At 40.8% G+C, this 21,461-nt stretch overlaps 1 protein-coding gene across 2 annotated transcripts; it reads left to right on the plus strand.

Moving 5' to 3' along the window:
- The first annotated feature begins 3,150 nt into the window (after positions 1-3,150).
- Positions 3,151-21,178, plus strand: LOC103022130 (zinc finger protein 850). Of its 2 annotated transcripts, XR_007429469.1 has the most exons (7): positions 3,151-3,325; positions 5,271-6,098; positions 6,757-7,266; positions 9,251-10,027; positions 11,732-14,050; positions 16,740-17,989; positions 19,201-21,178. XR_007429469.1 is itself a non-coding variant. In XM_049472232.1 (6 exons), the coding sequence occupies exons 1-6, from the start codon at positions 3,235-3,237 to the stop codon at positions 17,927-17,929; spliced, it is 5,715 nt and encodes a 1,904-aa protein (XP_049328189.1). In that variant the 5' UTR covers positions 3,151-3,234; the 3' UTR covers positions 17,930-21,178. The 2 variants fall into 2 exon arrangements, 1 of the variants encoding a protein (XP_049328189.1); XM_049472232.1 differs by having other exon boundaries at positions 16,740-21,178.
- Positions 21,179-21,461: the final 283 nt, after the last annotated feature.

The following is a 21,461-nucleotide window of genomic DNA, read 5'->3' on the forward strand; positions in this document are numbered from 1 at the left end:
GAACTAAATTTTCTGAGTATAAAAGAGCATTTTTTTTCACACCTGTAGTTGGTGTCTACGATCCAAATCAGTTGATACTTTGTTTATTTAGAGCGTTTTTCTCTCTGTTTGGTTTTCTTTCACACAGGCATAAATCTTAACACACCAATAAACCAAACCAAACTCGAGTGCATTGTCTCCTCCGATTGGTCAGAGATGTCTGGCATGGGAGCAGAAAATATATGTAAATAAAGCGATTAGATTCTGTGATTAGATTAGATTCAGGATGTACATCTGTGCAGAATGAAGCTGCTTCAACACGCTGCGTTTTCAAACACAGTGTTTTTAATGGGTCGAGCAGCGCAGATGCAAGCAGTGAACGCTGCACATATGGCACTTTTAGTGTGTAAACAGCACGGAGCAGCAGCAGAAACAGCGTTTGTTCATAGCAGTATAATATCTGGCTAATATATCAGATTAAACTGCGCCGTATCAGCAGTGCCAGATTAACACTTTTTGAGGCCCTTTATATCATGTTCTGATGCATGACCTCACACAAACACACTGGCACATCAGCGACAGCGTACACAGTACCAATCTATAACAGACTACCGTTTAAAGTGAACTGGTAACATGATTTCAATTCAATTTAGGGTTGGGAATGTCTCTTTAATTGGCAGATGACGACGTTTACAAGGAAACATGGCGATGGTCGTCATCTGCCAATTAAAGAGACATTCCCAACCCTAAATTGAATTGAAATCATGTTACCAGTTCACTTTAAACGGTAGTCTGTTATAGATTGGTACTGTGTACGCTGTCGCTGATGTGCCAGTGTGTTTGTGTGAGGTCATGCATCAGAACATGATATAAAGGGCCTCAAAAAGTGGGGGGTGGGTGTTGATTAGAAATAACTAAAAAACTGATTCACTATATTTTACTAGCGCATCTTTGCTGGTGGTAGCTGCTACAGCAGGCTGACTACTCCACGTTGGTTAATTTGGGTGTTTTCTGTAAAAATTCTGTCGCTCTTTCCTTTTTTATTGCTTGTAATTTTCGTTTTTTTTAATTATTTTTTGTCATTTAACATTCAGCGACCGGAGGCCCCCCTAGTGGCGAGGCCCAGGGCTGTAGCCCTTTCAGCCCATTCTTTTAATCCGGCCCTGCGTATCAGCAGTTTAGCTAAAATAAATATAAGCATATTTGATAGCTGGGTCAGATCAAGACCAGATCAAGTTCTCACCACAAGCAAATCTGAGTTGGGGACAAACTTGAAGGCGCAATTAACTTGCATTAAAAAAATTATAATAATGTTAACAATCTAACATTGACAGTTCTACTTAAATAAAAATTTAACATTCATTGATTTATGTATGATTATTTTAGCTTCCGGGAGTAAATAATAATAGAGTAACCCTGACATGCCAAAAGTCAAGGGTCAGGAACAAGTCTTATTCATTACCACCCACTTGAGTCATCATACTTGAAGAAATGAAAACTTTAAGAAACGAAGGTCAGTCAATCCAAAATGAACATTTCAAGAACTTCCTCAAAAAATGTCCTCAAGTGCAGTCGCAAAGACCATCATAAACGTTAAAATGATTAAACTGGCACTCATCAGGACCGGCCCAGGGAAGGAAGACCAAGAGTTTCCTCTTTGTTTGTTTAACATTTTTAAGTCACTACATGATTTCTTATGTGTTCCTTTACAGTCTGGGTGACTTCAGGATTATTTTACTATGTAGGAAAATGACATATTACTTTACAAACCTTTATCAAGCTCTACAACACAGAGTTACATTCACAATCTTTGCTGTGCAAAAGAAAAGCCTTATGTTAACCATGTCCAGATGTTGCATCAACATCTCTGGGCTCAGAGGCATCTGGAATGGATCATCAGACGAAGAATGAGTATTCCAGAAGAATGAGTATTCCAGAACTTCTCTTTCTTTTTCTTTGGAGAAAATGGACACCATATGCCCAAAGCCAGAAAAGAAAAGAAATTAATCAAAAGCAAATAAAATGACCTTTTATTTGCAAAGATACATGATTATTCATAACAAAGATCATGAATCATTTGTTAAAAAAAAAAAAAAAAAAAAATCGAGTCTCAGGCATTCCAGCCTGCTAAATCTAACTCGATATTGTATATAATTTTTCAGTCATCAGGAAGCCCCCATTAAAATGTGGGAGACTCCCAGAACTTCCTTGAGAGGTGGGAGCTCTAGAGTCTCTGATCAGTGATGGACCGCTAAAAGAGCTAAACATAGATCCTGATTAACGTTTTCTAATACTGAGAGCATTGGTCCACAGTTGCTGCAGTGCATGGCCATTTACCAATCACGGACAGGCAGGCCACCTTCCTGTGCATACAACGTGAAGACAACAGCTGTGAATGGTGAAAACACATTAGTTCAGTAATAAGCTAAAATGCAGAAAAGCTAATTTATGTATAATATGGCGTTTAGTTATTGCAATTAAAGGAGAAATCCGGTCTGAAATAGACTTGCAGTGAAACATGCTAACGAGTACAAACTTTTGACGAATAGCCCACCTAAATACAGGAATAGTGCATTCCAAAATAGAGCGCTTTTAGCTGCTGCTCCCAACTAACAGTTGCTTACAATGCTAGCAGTTGCTAGCACGCTCAGACTCCAATACACCAGCTCACAGATGCCTTGTGGTGATCGACATCACCCTTTACAGTGATGAGGGGAATTAGCGCCATTTCCCCACCCAGAGAGAGCAAGGCCAATTGTGCTCTCTCTGGGCTCCAGCAGCTGTCCAAGGTGGTATAGGGTGGAATGTATTAGTATAAAGTAACTTAAGTTGGTATAGGGTGGAATATGGTAGTATAAGGAACTTAAGGTGGTATAGGGTGGTATATGGTAGTATAAGGAACTTAAGGTGGTATACGGTGGAATGTGGTAGTATAAGGAATTTAAGGTGGTATATGGTTGTATAAGGAACTTAAGGTGGTATAGGGTGGAATGTGGTAGTATAAGGAATTTAAGGTGGTATATGGTAGTATAAGGAACCTAAGGGAAAATCTGCTCTGAATACTAGCTGAATGTGGGAGTGGGCGGGGCTAAATTGAGCTGCAGCCAATAGGGGGCGTCCGAGGCGGTTTGGCTTTGGTGATCCTCCGCTCTGTTGTCCACGTCTGAACAGTCGGAGCCTCAGTGCGGGTCCTGAGCTCCTCTCTCTCCCTGTATTTGCATATACATAACTGTCTAATGCTCACCGCGAGGCGGAATGTCTGGATTTAAGGTGGAGCGGGAGGGTGTGGGGGTCGCGGCGGCGCTGGGAGTGAACCCTGAGGGGGAGCAGAGGCAGCGGGAGAGAGGTCAGTACTGGAGCTGCTGAACTCTGCACCTCAGTCGACCAGTGGTACTTTCCACCTTAAATAGTGCAGGAGCTGCGGTTACCCCGACACTGAGCCCGGTCTCAACAACCGCCGGACTGGAGCGAACTGTCCCTCTATTTAAGGTGGACTGGAAAATTCCAAATCAAAACATTACAAATAACGTTACAGCTGACCAGATGGGTTTGCTAGCTAACTTAGCCTCCAGTTAAAAACACTTAACTCCTTTTAATTCATATCCAGCACATGTTAAATCACATTAACTTTTACTTACTGGGATAAATCAGAATACATTGTAGGCCAGCACAAGTTTCTACTGTTTTAATTACCATTTATTCTAAAACCACAAGAGTGATACTAACTAGTTAACTCAGTCCTAACTTAGTTTTACTGGTTAAAATCACTGCAATCCAGTTTTGTTGGTAATATATTGTATTATCATACAGTTTTACTAGTATATTACACATTTCTGCATAAAATGTTGCATAAAACTTTTCCGAAAGTATAAAAGGTGAACCAAATCAAACAAATTATGTTTATTTATTTGTTTAGGCAAACTATCCATTATTACATATGTGTGGGTGGCAAAAGTATGTGAACCTTAGCTTTAAGTATCTGATGTTTGAGCTAAACAGCTGTTCAGGTGCAGTTTAATCTGATTCATTACTGCAGCTATAAACAAGTCTCTGCTGCTCCATGCTAAGCTGTTTTCACACTGCGTAATGTACTGCACTCGCTGCTCACGTCCATGCACGGGCAGTACTAAAGACTACTAAAGACCAAAGTGTTTGGCAAGTTTTCCACAATCAGTGTGAAAGCAGCTTCACACTGCACATGCTGGTTTGCAACACAGGACCTACTTCCTGTATTTAATTTGTAGTTCTACCCCAGACAGCTCTGACCAATAAGCAGAGAAAAAGGGGAAAATGCTCAACTTGTTACCTGATTCAGACCAGAGAAAGCAACCATTATGCTCCCAACTACAGGTGTAGACAAGATAGTGGACCCATATAGCAAGGTAGTGAGGTACACTGAGATCACCGACTGACTGATTGGCCATTAAAATCCTTTATTTTTCCAAAAAATCAACAATGCACCTTATGTGTAAATTTCAACCAGTCAGGTTGCAAGGAGCAATAAAACCACTCTGCTGAAGTCCAGCGTTATACAGGAGTTTCAGTAAAGTTTCTCCAGCACAGAGCCTGGAGCAGTATTAGCATAAGCTGCTAACCGCAGCGCTAGCTTTTCATAGATCGAAGGCAAGTATATTGGTATTGTACTTTAGTGTTTAAGTTAACCATGTTAAAACAAGCTACGTAGCACCAACCGATAACCCTGTCTTATCGGAACACTCAGGGTTCCTCAGTGTAGCGCTGTTGGGTGGTATTTCCTAGCACTAAACGCTGTTAACCGCGGCTAGCTCTGCTGCTAAATGCTCTAAAATATTGGAAATCTAAGCTTACTCTAAATAAACTTGAAATAAATGGAAGTGTTTTACTCACAGAAATAAACAGTTTTCAGGAAAGAAATTGCAGTAGATTAACATCCAACTCTCTTATTCCAAGAGTGGCATAAGCTCACGAAAAGCATTGTGAAAGACTAGTGGAGAGCATGCCAAAACCACCAAATATTGATTTCTGTACTCTTTTTGAGTTCATTCATTAGTAGGTTTTGTTAGGTTTTGTTTCTAAATTAATAGGAACTTGTTTTTTTTGCATTATTTGAGGTCTGAAAGCTCTGCATCTTTTTCGTTATTTTGACAATTTCTCATTTTCTGCAAATTGACCCTCTAAATATTTTTTATTTGGAATTTGGGAGAAATTATGTCAGTAGTTTGTAGAATGAAACAACAATGCTTGTGAACATGCTGCTGAAAATGTTGATTTCTGCTCACCTTTTTGACAAATCTTTTTTTTTTGCGTTACAGAAAATGGACCACTAGAGGACTATAAAGAAAGAAAAGACCAGCGCGTTCAGGGTGATTTCAGTGCAGAGGATTCTAACCAAAACATTCAACATGAAAAAGCCTTCCGGAGTGCCTGTCACCAGAATGATCAGCAAGATGCAGTTCATACTGGAGAAAACCCTTTCATCTGCTCTTTGTGTGCGAAGAGCTTTACTCAAGCAAAATCGCTACAGCGTCACCTGGAGGCCCATGCAGGAAACAGACCTTACCAGTGCTCTCTGTGTGACTGGAGTTTCAGACGTTTATCAAACTTACAAGAACACAAAAAAGTTCATACCGGGGAAAAGCCCTTTACCTGTGATTACTGTGGAAAGGGAAGTTCAAACTTAAGTGACCTTAAAAAACACGTGAGGATTCATACCGGAGAAAAGCCGTTTACCTGCACTCAGTGCGGCAAATGTTTTCCCACTTCTGCCTCGTTAGCGAGGCACATGTACACACATAAAGAAACACAACCTCACCTGTGCTCTCATTGTGGGAAGGGTTTCAAACATCTGACAAACTTAAGAGCACATGAGAAAATTCATAGCGAAGAATCACCGTTCACCTGCTCTGAGTGCGGAAAGCGCTGTTCAAAGTCGAGCGCCCTTCAAGACCACATGAGGATTCACACCAAGGAAAAGCCCTTTATCTGCACTCATTGTTGGAAACGTTTCAGCTTTGCAAGTACGTTAATGAGGCACATGTACACTCATACAGAAAAGCAGCCTCATCAGTGCTCTCAATGTGGGAAGAATTTCATACGTCTCTCACAGCTGAAAGCGCACCAAAAGACTCACGCTAGAGAAGGTAAGTGTTTTCTATTTTTTTTTTTTAGAGACTTGCTGTAGACCTGTTTTGATTTGGTCTGAATGGTCAAGTGGACTAAAGAGTTCGCACTGTAAACTGAGGATTACTGGTTCAAATTCCAGATAGATTATGCTGCCTTGCCATCAGCAGCTGGAGTCAGAGAGAGAGCACAGTTGGCCTTGCTTTCTCATGGGTGGGCTAATGGCATTTCATCCATTCATCACTCCTAGGCCTTTTCATCACTACTTTTCCTCGCTCTTTGTATAGTACTGGCTGGTTGGTCCCCGTATCACTCCTAGGCTGGTTCTTCTTCATGTTTTCCTAACATAATCTGAGTATGGATGCCCACACAGGACAACTGTGATGTCATTATACATCACTGGGAGTTGCTGGATCTCATAGGCACAGGGAAGAAATGCCATGTCTCCTATAGGTGGCGCAGGCAAAGGCGCAATCTATACAAATAATCCCGTTATTTAGAAAATATGCATTATTACATATGTTATCAGCCAGCAATATCAGTTTAAGAGTTGTTATAATTCAAATAAAAGTGTTTAAATAGCCCTATCCAGACGGGATCAGTTAATCAGGGGGACGTCTGTGAAAAATGGTGACAATTTGCTTAATTTGCATTTTATTTTATTTTTATTTTTTTAAGAAAAACAATTCCAAGAAGGCATTGCGGAGCACATACCAGAAGGGGCCCAACAAGCAGTGAACTACCACCTGAAAATTCACACTGGAGAAGGACCTTTCACCTGTCCGTTGTGTGGAAAGAGCTTCCCCCGTGCAAAATCTCTTAAGTGGCACATGGACGTTCATGCAGAAAAGAGACCTCACCAGTGCTCAGAGTGTGGAAAGACTTTCAAGCGCTTATCAAACTTAAGAGAACATGCAAAAATTCATACCGGAGAAAGGCCTTTCCCTTGTTCCCTCTGTGGAAAGACATTTTTGAAGTTAAGCCACCTTAAAGGTCATGTGATGATTCACACCAAAGAACAGCCTTTCTCCTGCACGTACTGTGGGAATAGCTTCAGCACTGCTAAAGTGTTTGGAAAGCATAGATGCAAATATATGGAAACACGGCGCCACCAGTGCTCCCAGTGTGAGAAGAGTTACGTACGCCGCTCCCAGTTGAAAATACACCAGAGGATTCACGCTGATAAAGGTTTGTGAAGTTTGTCCTGCCACGGTTTTGCAGATTAATATGAAGTGACTTTTATATAGTTTATTAGTAGGGGGATAAATGAGCCATTAGCGATTTGAGATAATTAGTGGATCTAACTCTGTATTATAATAAATGGTGATAAAGTTGGGGAGGGACTGATGCTGTCAAATATCTATTTTTTTATCGAAGCAAAGAGAACTAAGGTTAGCGGAGAGCTAGCTAACGTTACCAGAGAGCTAGCTACAGTCATATGCAAAAGTTTGGGCACCCCTAATAATCTTAATCATTTTTAGTTCTAAATATTTGGGTGTTTGCAACAGCCTTTTCAGTTTGATATATCTAATAATGATGGACACAGTAATATTTCAGGATTGAAATAAGGTTTATTGTACTAACAGAAAATGTGCAATATGCATTAAACCAAAATTTGACCGGTGCAAAAGTATGGGCACCCTTATCATTTTATTGATTTGAATACTTCTAACTACTTTTTACTGACTTACTGAAGCACACAATTGGTTTGGTAACCTCATTGAGCTTTGAACGTCATAGCCAGGTGTATCCAATCATGAGAAAAGGTATTTAAGGTGGCCAATTGCAAGTTGTTCTCCTATTTGAATCTCCTCTGAAGAGTGGCATCATGGGCTCATCAAAACAACTCTCAAATGATCTAAAAACAAAGATTTTTCAACATAGTTGTTCAGGGGAAGGATACAAAAAGTTGTCTCAGAGATTTAACCTGTCAGTTTCCACTGTGAGGAACATAGTAAGGAAATGGAAGGCCACAGGGACAGTTCTTGTTAAGCCCAGAAGTGGCAGGCCAAGAAAAATATCAGAAAGGCAGAGAAGAAGAATGGTGAGAACAGTCAAGGACAATCCACAGACCACCTCCAAAGAGCTGCAGCATCATCTTGCTGCAGATGGTGTCACTGTGCATTGGTCAACAATACAGCGCACTTTGCAAAAGGAGAAGCTGTATGGGAGAGTGATGCGAAGGAAGCCATTTCTGCAAGCACGCCACAAACAGAGAACATACATTTTTGCATAATAAGAAATGGCTTCTTTCGCGTCACTCTCCCATACAGCAGCTTCTTCTTGTGCAACATTGCAGCAAGCTAGCTGATAAAGTTGGGGAGGGACAGAGCTGTCAAATATCTATAAATGCATCCATTTCCCGTTATAAAGCTACGAGTCGTCTCTCTAATACGAGCTTTTTTTGTAGCCACTTTGCCCCTCAATTTGATTTACTAAAGTTCACTGCTTCATTCCTCCAAATGGTGGCGCTATAACCAAATGAATAGGATAAAACCATTACTGACCATCAGTAAATGTTGCATTTCATTTGAAAATCAAGGGACCTGAGTCACAGTTCACTGTAGCCTGTGTTTCTAAAACCAACTCAATCTACACAGATGCCTCACAACTGTAAATGTCTCAAAAATAATCAGTCCCTCATCAAGTTATGACTAGCCACCAGTTTAAGGACGTATTATTGTTAAAAGGGCCTTTATATATCAGGTGGTTTGGTGGGTGGACTGTATAGGTGTTGGTAGATGGTATGGTGTCTTCCTGGTGCGTCGGTAAGAACGCAGAAGAGTCGAGAATGAAGTTTAAGGCAGTTTATTGACCTAGAAGACAGCACAGTAATACACAAGGGTCAAATTTGGAAATCTTCAATGATGCACACAAGGAACAGAAAAGGACTTTAGAAGGTAAATTAAATGACTCTTCACGGGTGAAATGTTGAGCCAAATGTCCGTAGCACTCTGCCTGCTCTCACTGACTGAACTGCCACTCACTCAAGTCACGTGACACTGAACTTCCCACAACACGTGAGGATGTAAGCGCGAGCTCAAATTTTCAGCGCAGCCAATGGCCTTTCTAACAATTACATTGGAGGTTCAATACTTGCCTAATTCCTAGAAATATCTGTAAACTATGTATGTATGTGAAATGTCATGCTCTCCGTTTTTTGTTGTTGTAGATGCACCACAAGAAGTGGAGCTCAAACTGGAAGAGATCCACTGTTCAGAAGATCAGGATGGCTCCCACCAGAAAGATCAGCAGAAGGGAATTCCTACTGAAGAAAGTCATTTAATCTGCATATTGTGCAGAGAGAGCTTCACTGACGCAGAGTCTCTACAGCGCCACATGGAGGCACATGCAGAAGAGAGACCTCACGTGTGCTCTCAGTGCGACTGGAGATTCAAAGACCTATCGTTCTTGCGAGAACACGAAAAAGTTCATACTGGAGAAAAGCCGTTCATCTGCTATTACTGTGGGAAGGGTTACTCAAGTTCGGGCGACCTTAAAAAACACACAAGGATCCATACCAGAGAAAAGCCGTTTACCTGCGTCCAGTGCGGCAAGAGTTTCACGTTCGCGAGCTCGTTATCGAGGCACATGTACACTCATACAGAAACGCGACCTCATCCGTGCTCTCAGTGCGGGAAGGGTTTTGTAAGAATAGCGAACTTAAGAGCGCACGTGAAAATTCATAGCGGGGAATCGCCGTTCACGTGCTCCGAGTGCGGAAAACCTTGTTTGAAGTCGAGCGCCCTTCAAGAACACATGAGGATTCACACCAAGGAAAGACCCTACATGTGCACTCAGTGTTGGAAGCCTTTCACCACTGCGAGCACCTTAAAACGACACATTTACACTCATAGAGAGAAGCAACCTCATCAGTGCTCTCTATGCGACATGAGTTTCATACGTCCTTCGCAGCTGAAAACACACCAACGGACTCACGCTGGAGCAGGTATGTGTTTGCGTCCGATTCTGGCTGTTGACCTGCTTTGAATTTTGCAGTGTTTACAGTGTTTGCATTGTTTTTAAATGATGACCTTATTTATTTAAGTGAAACAGTAAAAAAAAAAACATTTTTAGCACTCTAAGGGTAGAAACATACTTGCTAGACAACCGGCTGCATTGTGAATGTGAGTGATAACATACTAGCCTATATGCTACGCAAGTAACTGGAGGCTTCCACTAGAGAGCATTACGTAGAAAGGGCTTCAGGATTTACACAATGTAAACATGGCAAAACAGCGCTAGACCAAGGAACCCTGAGTGTAGCTTGTTTTAACACGGTAAACATGCAGACTACAGTCTGATAATACTCACCTCTGAATGGCTGGCGCTTGGCGGGAAATGCTAATACTGATGCAGCAGTGCTAGCCAGGGATAGAAGCAAACCACAGGCCAATAATACTCAACTCTGAACGGCGGTGAAAGAGCTAGCTCTTAGCGCGGTTCGTGGCTAATGCTAAAACAGCTGGAGAACTAAACTGAAACTCCTGTATAATGGTGCACCTAAGCAGAGTGGCTTTACTGCTCCTTACAACCTGACTGGTAAAATTTATACATGACACAGATTAGAGGGTGCACTGACGATTTTTAGGGAAAATTAAAGTATTTTAAGTGCGCCATATAGTGTGAAAAATAAGGTATCTGGCCCTGTGTGGAAAAGTAATTTCCCATATGAATTAACTGTGATTAACCACTTTTATTTTGGAAAGCTAAGTTCTGAGGTCTGATTACTGCCAGACCTGTAGAATCAAGAAATTACTGAAACAGACCTGTCTGACTGTGACAAAAGCAGGATAAAATATCTCAATAAGCAGCATAGTACGCCCCAATTCAAGAAGTGATGAGAAAACAGATGAGAAAACAAAGTCACTGACTGATATATTAGCCTGGGAAAGTTTACAAAGTCATTTCTTAAAGCTTTGGGACAAATAGAGAAAACACGGAACACTGATAAACCTTCCCAGGAGTAACCGGCCGACCAAACTTACTCTAAAAGGGCATGAACAACTCATCCAGGAAGTCACAAACAAAAGAATCCAGAACAACATTTAAAGAACTGCAGGTCTCACTTGCCTCAGTTAAGATCAGTGTTAATGATTCAATAATAAGAAAAAGACTGGGTGAAAATGGTCTCCAAAAACAACACAACCACCCGTCTCACATTAAACAACAACCATCTTGATGATCTCCAGAACTTTGGGTAAATATTCTTTGGACAAAAGTGGAACTTTTTGAAAGGTGTGTGTCCCATTACATCTGGCATAAAACTTACATAAAATTTTAGAAAAAGAACATCATACCTACAGTAAAACATGGTGGTGGTAGTGTGATGATCTGGGTCTGCTTTGCTGCTTTAGGTCCTGGATAACATTCAGTAATTGATAGAACCATGAATTCTGCTCTATACCAGAAAATCCTAAGGGAGAATGTCCTTATGTGTGCAGAGACATATTTGGCAACCAAAATTAAGTAAAAAGACTGAATAATTTATGCCAAACAATAATGATTTTTTTAAAGCCAATACAAAACTGTGTATACAATGTTGAACAAAGTGGCAAAGTTCATATAAATCGCGTGCATTCGTACGTTAGCACATTAACATTGACATCATTAACATGTATAGATGTGTGTTTTTACCTTTTTGTCTTTGTAGAAAATGTATCCCAGGAAGACTCTGAAGTGGAACCCATACCAGAAAAGAACCCTTTAAAAGAAGAATACATTGCAGATAAATATCACCAAGGCATTAATCCGTATGAACGATTCGACCACAGTGATGCTTCCCAACAAACAGTAAAAGATCACCTGAAAATTCATACTGGAGAAAGTCCTGTCTCCTGTTTTAAGGCCAAGCCGGAGGAGGATCTTGTACAGGAAGAATGTCACGTCACAAATTCACAACACATCAGTCAGCATGGAAAAAAATGCAGTTATCCCTTCCAACAAACACCTAAAGATCACGTGGAAATTCATACTGGCGACAATTCTCCATTACAGTTTGGGCTCAACCACATTCAGGAACAATGTGGTGCAGAGAAATCGAACCTAAGTGTTCATCATAAAAGATTCTGCAGGGATGCCTCTCAGCAAATAATGAATGATCACCTGAAAATACATACCGGAGAAAATCCCTTCACCAGTTTTGAGCCCACACTGGAGGATAACCACTATCAGGAACAACACAATGCAGAGAACATTTTCCAGAGCATTCAGCATGGAAAGGACTGCAGTGATGCTTTCCAAGAAACAGCGACAGATCACCTGAAAATTCATACTGGAGAAAGTCCTGTCTCCTATTTTCAGCCCAAACTGGAGGATCACCACTTTCAGGAAGAACACAATGGAGATGAATTTTACCAGAGCATTCAGCCTGAACCACATTCCACTCAACAAACAGTGGGAAACCACCTGATTCATTCACCAATTCATACTGGAGACAGCTCTGTTTCCTGTTTAGACCCAAAAACAGAAGTAAACCTTTTTCAGGAAGCGTGTAGTGTAGACAAATCTCAACAAAACATTCAGCATGAAAGAATGTGCAGTGATGCCACTAAGCAAACAGTGGAAGATCACCTGTCAATACATACTGGACACAATCCTATTTCCTGTTTAGAGCAAACAATGGAAGAGAATCACCTTCAAGAAAAGTGTAGTGCAGACAAATTTTGCAAGAGCATTCAGCATGAAGAAATCCATAGTGATGCCCCCCAACAAACAATGGAAGATCACCTGAAAATTCATGCTGGAGAAAATTCTGTTTTCGGTTTAGAGCCAAAAAATGAAGAGAACCTCTTTCAAGAAAAGTGTAGTGTAGGCAGATCTCAACATAACATTCTGTATGAAAGAATGTGCAGTGATGCCACTAAGGAAACAGTGGAAGATCACCTGAAAATTCATACTGGAGACAATCCTATGGCCTGTTTAGAGCTAAAAATGGAAGAGAACCACATTCAAGAAAAGTGTAGTGCAGAGAAATTTCGCCAGAGCATTGAGCATGATGAAATTAATAGTGATGCCCCCCAACAAACAATGGAAGATGACCTGAAAATTCATGCTGGAGACAATTTGGTTTTCTGTTTAGAGCCGAAAAAAGAAGAGAACCTCTTTCAAGAAAACTGTGGTGTAGACAAATCCCAACAAAACATTCAACATGAAAGAATGTGCAGTGAAACCATCCAACAAACTGTGGAAGATCACCTGAAAATTCATACTGGAGACAATCATTTAACCTGTAAAGAGCCAAAAAAGGAAGAAAACCACTTTGAGCGAGACGTTACTGCAGAGAAATCTCAACAAATCTTTCAGCATGAAGAAACCTGCAGTGATTCCACTGAACAAACCGTGAAAGATCACCTGAAAATTCATACCAGAGACAATCCTGTGGCCTGTTTAGAGCCAAAAGTGGAAGAAACCCTCTTTCAGGAAGAGTGTAGTGTAGAAAACTGTCAACAAAACATTCAGCGTGAAAGTCTCTGCAGTAGTAACACCCAACAAACCGTGGAAGATCACCTGAAAATTCATACTGGAGACAACGATCCCTTCACGTGTTCGACGTGCGGCAAGAACTTCTCTTCTGCAAGATCTCTACAGTGGCACATGGATGTTCACGCAGGAAAGAGACCTCACCAGTGCTCCCAGTGTGGAAAGAGTTTCAAGCGCTTATCAAACTTAAGAGAACATGGGAAAATTCATACCGGAGAAAGGCCTTTCCCTTGTTCTCAGTGTGGAAAGACCTTTTTAAAATTGAGCAACCTTAAAGATCATGTGCTGATTCATACCAGAGAGAGGCCTTTTGGCTGCACGTACTGTGGGAATAGCTTTAGCACTGCTAGCGTATTTGGAAAGCATAGATGCAAATATATGGAAAAGCGGCGTCACCAGTGCTCCCAGTGCGAGAAGAGTTACGTACGACGCTCACAATTAAAAATGCACCAAGGGATTCACCATCGGACACCAACGGACACTGAAAAAGGTTTGTAGATCCAGTGGCACCCCTGATAATTTTCATGATTTTCCTTTATAAACCATTGGTTTTTGGGATTTCAGCTATTTCTTCAGTGAAATATATCATATAGCAGAAGAACTCAGTGACTTTTGAGAAGTGTATCTTTTTTTTTATCAAACTCGGCCAGCTGTACTTAATTTTTTTTACAAGGTTTCTAATCTAAAAATGGTTACAAAACTCATGTGACATTTAAAAAAGCATGTTTAAAAGCAAGTCCACCAATTCCTTTTATTTTTCTCTCAAGAAAGTCTTTATTTTAGAGAATTGTTTGACTGCATGTTGAAACCATAGATATTTATTACAAAAAAATCACTCCTGTTACTGGCCCTCACTCCTGTTACTGGAACTGACTCCTGTTACTAGAACTCACTCCTGTTACTGGCACTCACTCCTGTTACTGGAACTGACTCCTGTTACTAGAACTCACTCCCGTTACTGGCACTCATTCCTGTTACTGGAACTCACTCCTGTTACTGGCCCTCATTCCTGTTACTAGAACTCACTCCTGTTACTGGCACCCATTCCTGTTACTAGAACTCACTCCTGTTACTGGCCCTCATTACTGTTACTGGAACTCACTCCTGTTGCTGGCCCTCATTCCTGTTGCTGGCACTCACTCCTGTTGCTGGCACTTACTCCTGTTGCTGGCACTCACTCCTGTTACTAGAACTCACTCCTGTTACTGGCCCTCATTCCTGTTACTAGAACTCACTCCCGTTACTGGCACTCACTCCTGTTACTGGCCCTCACTCCTGTTACTGGCCCTCACTCCTGTTACTGGCACTCACTCCTGTTACTCAAACTCACTCCTGTCACTGGCCCTCATTCCTGTTACTAGAACTCACTCCTGTTACTAGAACTGACTCCTGTTACTGGCACTCACTCCTGTTACTAGAACTCACTCCTGTTACTGGCCCTCATTCCTGTTACTGGCACTCACTCCTGTTACTAGAACTGACTCCTGTTACTAGAACTGACTCCTGTTACTAGAACTGACTCCTGTTACTGGCACTCACTCCTGTTACTAGAACTCACTCCTGTTACTGGCCCTTATTCCTGTTACTAGAACTCACTCCTGTTACTGGCCCTCATTCCTGTTACTAGAACTCACTCCTGTTACTGGCCCTCATTACTGTTACTAGAACTCACTCCCGTTACTGGCACTCATTCCTGTTACTTTTTTTGCTTTGAGTAACAGGATTGAAAGTAACAGGAACGAGTTTGTAGCATAGAATTAGCAAAAACATGAATACTAGCTAAATGGCGGCTATGCTAATAGCATGAGGACATTGAGCGCACTCTAGTGATTTTCTCAAAATATGTATTATTAAATATAACCAATAAAATCTAAGAATTAATTTAGGTAACAGGACAGAGTGTTTAGATTGAGCTCCTAAGTCATTAGTTACAATAAGATCAAATATACAGGAAATTTTATTATTTGGCAGTTTTGGCCAAATGGTTCTTTTGACGCTTTGAAAGGTCTAATCATATTAAAATATGCAAAATATCCCTTCAAGCCTATCTTTATAAAAAAACAAAAAAACATTGTTTTTAAAATATGCAAATCTCTTCCAATCTTTCTTTGAAGAACACCCAAGAATCCCTTGATAATTGCAAGTCCCTCGTTGAGAAACATTGTTTTTAATTATTTAAAAAAAAAATAAAACCTACAGAGTCTCTGCTCGTGTTTGCTCCTCAAAAAGAATTAAGATGGCAATAAATGTGCTAACCTGTTACTGAATCAATTGAGAAGATACTGTATTTTCAGCAGATAAAAACGCTAATTCCAACAACTGCCCTTAAATTATTGACACTCAGCAATATGATCATAACAAGAAAAGTAGACATTGTAACAGTAGGGTTGGGTGGTGTCCATTTTCGTTTTTTATATTGTGTTAAAAAAGTGGTATCCAAGCTGGCTGGAATTAGTCTGTTTTCATCTTCTAAGGCATCACTGTGGTATTATACCACAGTTAGTTCCGACCCTGCAATGTGATTGGCTGAGAGGCGTTCTATGAGTACAGTTATCAGCTGGTAATGCACTGTAACCGAAGCTCTCAGTGTGTTACTCTGCCACACACAGGTAACCTAAGCAACGATGCAGCGCTTACAAACCAAACAGCTCAGCTACAAACGGAGCAGCAATAGAACCATTTTTACTCCAAACAGATCAGATTTTCTCGTCCTCTTTAACTCATAATCTTAGTGCTGTGCTGATCTACAGTACTCGGCCGTATATAACACGTTATAGCACTGTTATATACACGTTATGGCAGAGCTTTTAGACCTCAAATAATGCAAAGAAAACAAGTTCATATTCATAAAGTTTTAAAAGTTCAGAAATCAATCAATCTTTGGTGGAATAACCCTGGTTGGTTTTTAATCACAGTTTTCATGCATCTTGGCATCATGTTCTCCTCCACCAGTCTTGCACACTGCTTTTGGATAACCTTTTGCAAAAATGCAAGCAGTTCAGCTTCAGGTTTGATGGGTTATAATCATCCATCTTTCTCTTGATTGATTTTACCAAAATTTTTAAATCTCTACTCATTTTTAAGTGGTCTCTTGTTTTTTTTTTTTCCAGAGCTGTATTTATGTACTGCTTCATATGAAATATATATCATACGTCTCTTTTTTTATTATTATTTTGTAGACGTAAAATTAGAAGACATCCAAGTGGAACCCAAACTAGAAGATGAGCAGTTTTCAGAAGATTGTAGTACAGACAAATCTCAGCAAAACGTTAACCTTCAGGGTGCCTCCCAACAGAAAGACCTCCGAGACAAAATTCATACCGGAGCGAAACCTTTCAGCTGCTCCTTGTGTAGGAAGAGCTTCAGCAGTGCAAAGTTTCTACAGTGGCACGTGGACGCACATGCTGGGAAGAGACCTCACCAGTGCGACCAGTGCGACCAGAGTTTCAGACGTCTATCGAACTTGCGAGAACATGAAAAAGTTCATAGCGGGGAAAAGCCCTTCACCTGCGCTCATTGTGGAAAGGGTTGTTCAAGTTCCAGTGACCTTAGAAAACACACGAGGGTTCACACCGGAGAAAAACCTTTTTCCTGCACCCAGTGCGGGAAGAGCTTCACTTTTGCGTCCTCGTTAATGAGGCACATTTTGATACATACAGAAACCCAACCTCATCCGTGCTCCCGTTGTGGAAAGAGTTTCAAACATCTGACGAACTTAAGAGCCCATGAAAAAATTCATAGTGGAGAATCGCCGTTCACGTGCACCGAGTGCGGAAAACCTTGCTTGAAGTCGAGCGCCCTTCAAGACCACATGAGGATTCACACCAAAGAGAAGCCGTTTATCTGCACTAGATGTTGGAAGCCTTTCACCACTGCGAGCACGTTAAAGCGACACATTTACACTCATAGAGAGAAGCAACCTCAACAGTGCTCTCAGTGTGGGAAGAGTTTCATACGTCCCTCGCAGCTGAAAGCGCACCAACGGACTCACGCTGGAGAAAAGACGTTAAAATCTCGAGAGGACGTTAAGGTGGAGCCCAAGCCGGAAGAGTGCAGTGCAGAGAAACCTGCTCATACAAAAACTCTTAATGTCGGAGAAAATCCCTTCACCTGCCCGTTGTGTAGGAAGGGGTTCTCCTCTGCAAAATCTCTAGAGTGCCACATTGACGTCCATGAAGGAAAGAGACCCTACAAGTGCCCTCAGTGCGACTGGAGTTTCAAGTGTTCAGCCAACTTACGAGAACACAGAAAAGTACATACTGGAGAAAGACGTCACACCTGCTCTCATTGCGGAAAGAGCTTTTCCAAATCTAGCAACCTTCAGCGGCACCAAATGCTTCATAAAGTGCCGTGTGAAAAGACCACGTGATGATTTGTGCAAGCTTCTTTTTTATCCTCAAGCAGTGTAGGAAGCGTTTTATCATGGCAGGTACGTTCAAAAGGTGCTTTGTTTTGGGTTGATTTGAAAAAAGTCTGGTTCGTTTGCGCTGTTGGTGCGATGCGGTTCGTTTTGGCAGGTGTGGAAACAGGAATGGCGCTCCAGAACAGTCCTAGGGACCCAATCCCATTTCTCTTTTGTACCCCTACCTTTTGTTTTCAAGTGAAACCCTCCCCCTAAAAATTGGGACAACCCTCCAAGAACCTGTAGGCGACCCTCCCGGGCTACTGTGATACTAGTGGAGCATTAAAGTTCAGCAACCTAGCTGCTGCTTAACTAGTTAACTTTAGGGCATTGTATGACTTCAGAAAGGGGGCAGGTCTATTCCTTAAAGGTCTCCTTCTGCTAAAATCCACGTTTTCTTGTTCTTTATGAAATACAACAGGTCTCTCACAGTTGTATATGATGCTGCACATGAAACTCTTCTTCAACCCCAATTGTCTGCAGTAGCTAGTAAAAGAAAAGCCTCAGAAAAATGGGTCAATCAGGAAAAAGTACCGTGTCGCCGTCAACCTGTGAGTTTCATGGCCTTGCCCTCCTCGGCTCGGGACTGCCTGCAGACAGAGCTGAAGCTGGACTGCAGCAGAGCCGACACTGTCTCGTCAGCTAAAGAGCTTAAACAGCTCTGTTTACATCAGCTAGTTAACATTAGCTTTCTTGTAGTAGTAACTGTAGGTTTAAATTGGATCTCCGGTTGATTCTGCGCTTTACCGAGACACTCTAGGGAAGCTAAGGAAAGGGTTGGTGGATGTATTAGAACGATCCACTTGGCTGCGAGTAGTTTGACGTTAAGCGAAGTTTATGGGTTAACTTTATCTAGCACTCTAGTGCTGTATCTTTATAACTAAGGCTAAAGTATCTCTGAAAACGTTTTGTCCTTTAAGCTTTAAGTTCACAAAAAACGTCTCACACGGCATTCATTCATATTAGAGACCACAACTAGACATTTTAAAATTAATAAAAAACAATGAAATGAGAACTTTAAGATGAAAATAGCTATTATCAGGACCACTCTAGGAGAGGTTTGTTTTTTAAAAAATTGACTGCTACTGTATCTTAACGGTTTATATCTGGACCTTACTACTACTGTAGCCCACGGATTGAAAACCACTAGTTTAACACATGAAACACCGTTACAGCATAGCTTACTTGGTAAGTGGTCATAATGTTTTGTTTCATTTTGTTTTCATTCCATTCTCTAGAAGTATGGGCAGAAGCCATGAGTGGAGTTTGAGCTGGAGGTCAGTAAACTGAGGCTGAGGATGAAAGTAGTGGATGAATGAATGCAGAAATGTCTCCCACCAGAAAGATCACCTTGAGAAGATTCATACCGAAGATTTACCTTTCACATGTTGTCACTCTCTAAAAAGATAATGTGGAAAGTCTTCTTACAGAACTATTCACAACAGCCTCCTCGTTTCCCAACTCTGTCCCTGCTGAAGAAAAACAGCTTCCCCACAGCATGATGCTGCCACCACCATGTTTTACAGTGGTGTATGGATGGCGTGTTCAGGGTGATGAGCAGTGTTACTGATGTCTTTCCTTCAACAATGGTTTTTCTCTTTGCCACTGTTCCATAAAGACCAGGTTTGTGAATGACGTTTTTTGTTTTTTTTTTGCATTTAACTGTAAAGCTTTGGTCACACTGAATACCAAATATGAAATTCACCTATTGTTGTTTATGCAGTCAACAAACTGGTTCGGCACTCAGAAAATGTGATCTGTTCACTTAAATATACAACACCACTCCCAACATCAGGGCTGATCAGTTGCCTAATTTTGCTTCAATCTCTCAACAATACAAGCCACATTGCGCAAATTAGATTTTTTGCTCAGATCGCATTTGGCAGTTGGATCTTGACGGCTCACAGTCGCAAATGTAAGTGATCTGTATCTGTGTTTAATGTGAACGAATCTGTCCTTGAAATGCTGCCTCACATGTGCACATTGATACCTGTACAAGCGTCGGCTTCTTCACCACCAACAACAAAAAACGTCATATTTGAGAGACGGGAAAAGGGAAATGGATGCGTTTGTTAGCAGCTCATATGTGGAGCATCTTTTGCTAAAATGGAAACAGGAAACAGCTGGTCTGAAGTTCATGCTCAGGTTGAGGAGGTGAAAAAAAGGCCAGGCGGTTTGCTTTTGCTGTTTGTTTTTTTTTTGCAGCTATAGCTGCACAGCTGCACTGAGAGATAACAGTGTGGGTACAAGAGAGAAGCACATAGCGCTAAAGCTAATAAAAAAAGCTTGCGTAAAAAGATGCATGAATTCTGATTTGACCGTTTACATTCATGTCGCATGTCCATGGTTTGGATACGTATCCGATTAAGGACCACACATATGGAAGTGTCTCGGATATGATTTGAAAAAATCTGATTTGGCATGTTTACACAATCATGAAAAAATCAGATCTGAGCCACATTGAGCAAAAAATCTGATTTGAGAACGTATCCTTACAGTTTTAAGTCTTTATAGACAAGTCAGTTCACTCTGCTGCCATCTTTTCAACGCAGCCAAGCAGTTATAATCACTCATACAAGACCATCCTTCCATCAGTTTGATTGGAGAGAGACCAAAATACGCTAAACTGAAGGTCAAATTACCATTTGAACAACATATTTTAAATCACTGATAAAATCTGTTTGTAGGGTTTTTATCCAATCTCGCAAAAAAAAGTGATTTTTTTTTATCTTGTTCTGGCTACTGCACATGCGCAGATCTCCACATCGATCCTCTTTATTCACAGCGTAAGCAACAGGCTGATTGGCTCTTTTTTTTTTGTTGAAGGGCGGGACTTTATCCAAAAACCATCTCTGTTACAGCCCAGCATGACCACAGTTTATTTTAAACACTTTTAAACATTTAAACACAAGTAAAGTGACCATTTGTAAGGTCCAATATTAATTTTTTAAAGTTATTTGCTGTATATGGAACCCCTGCAACACCTTAATTTGATGTTGATCATTAAATAATACATTACAAAACGTGATTGACTACGGGGGAATGTGGGTTAAGACATTGAGATGAAAGAATAAAATCATTTTTAATAGTACTCTTAGGCTTGTCTTGCTGCTTTAATCTTTTTGTTTTTCTTATGATTTTTTTTCTATAATCTTTCTATAAACCATTGTCTTTTCAAGCAATATTTAAAAGACAATAAACGATTCTACCAATGAAGTTTGGAGCTACTTTGAGTTTGTTAAAGGAGAACTCCAGTGTAAAATTGACAATTGGTGTAGAAAAAGACTCGGGTTTCGGGATCGCCAACATGGCGGAAGATTTTGGCTTCATTTTCATTGAATGAATGGGAACGGCGACACGGCGTCCAACTTTTTTTACAGTCTCTGCCCCAGACATTTAAAACAAGGCATGAATACCTTTAAAAGTGCACAAGAAGCTTATTAAAAACCTCTGTTTACAACCCGAACCATTAGCTACATCTCTGTGTGCCGCCATCACT

The sequence above is a fragment of the Astyanax mexicanus genome, chromosome 25, assembly GCF_023375975.1.
Source record: "Astyanax mexicanus isolate ESR-SI-001 chromosome 25, AstMex3_surface, whole genome shotgun sequence".
NCBI lineage: Eukaryota > Metazoa > Chordata > Actinopteri > Characiformes > Acestrorhamphidae > Astyanax > Astyanax mexicanus.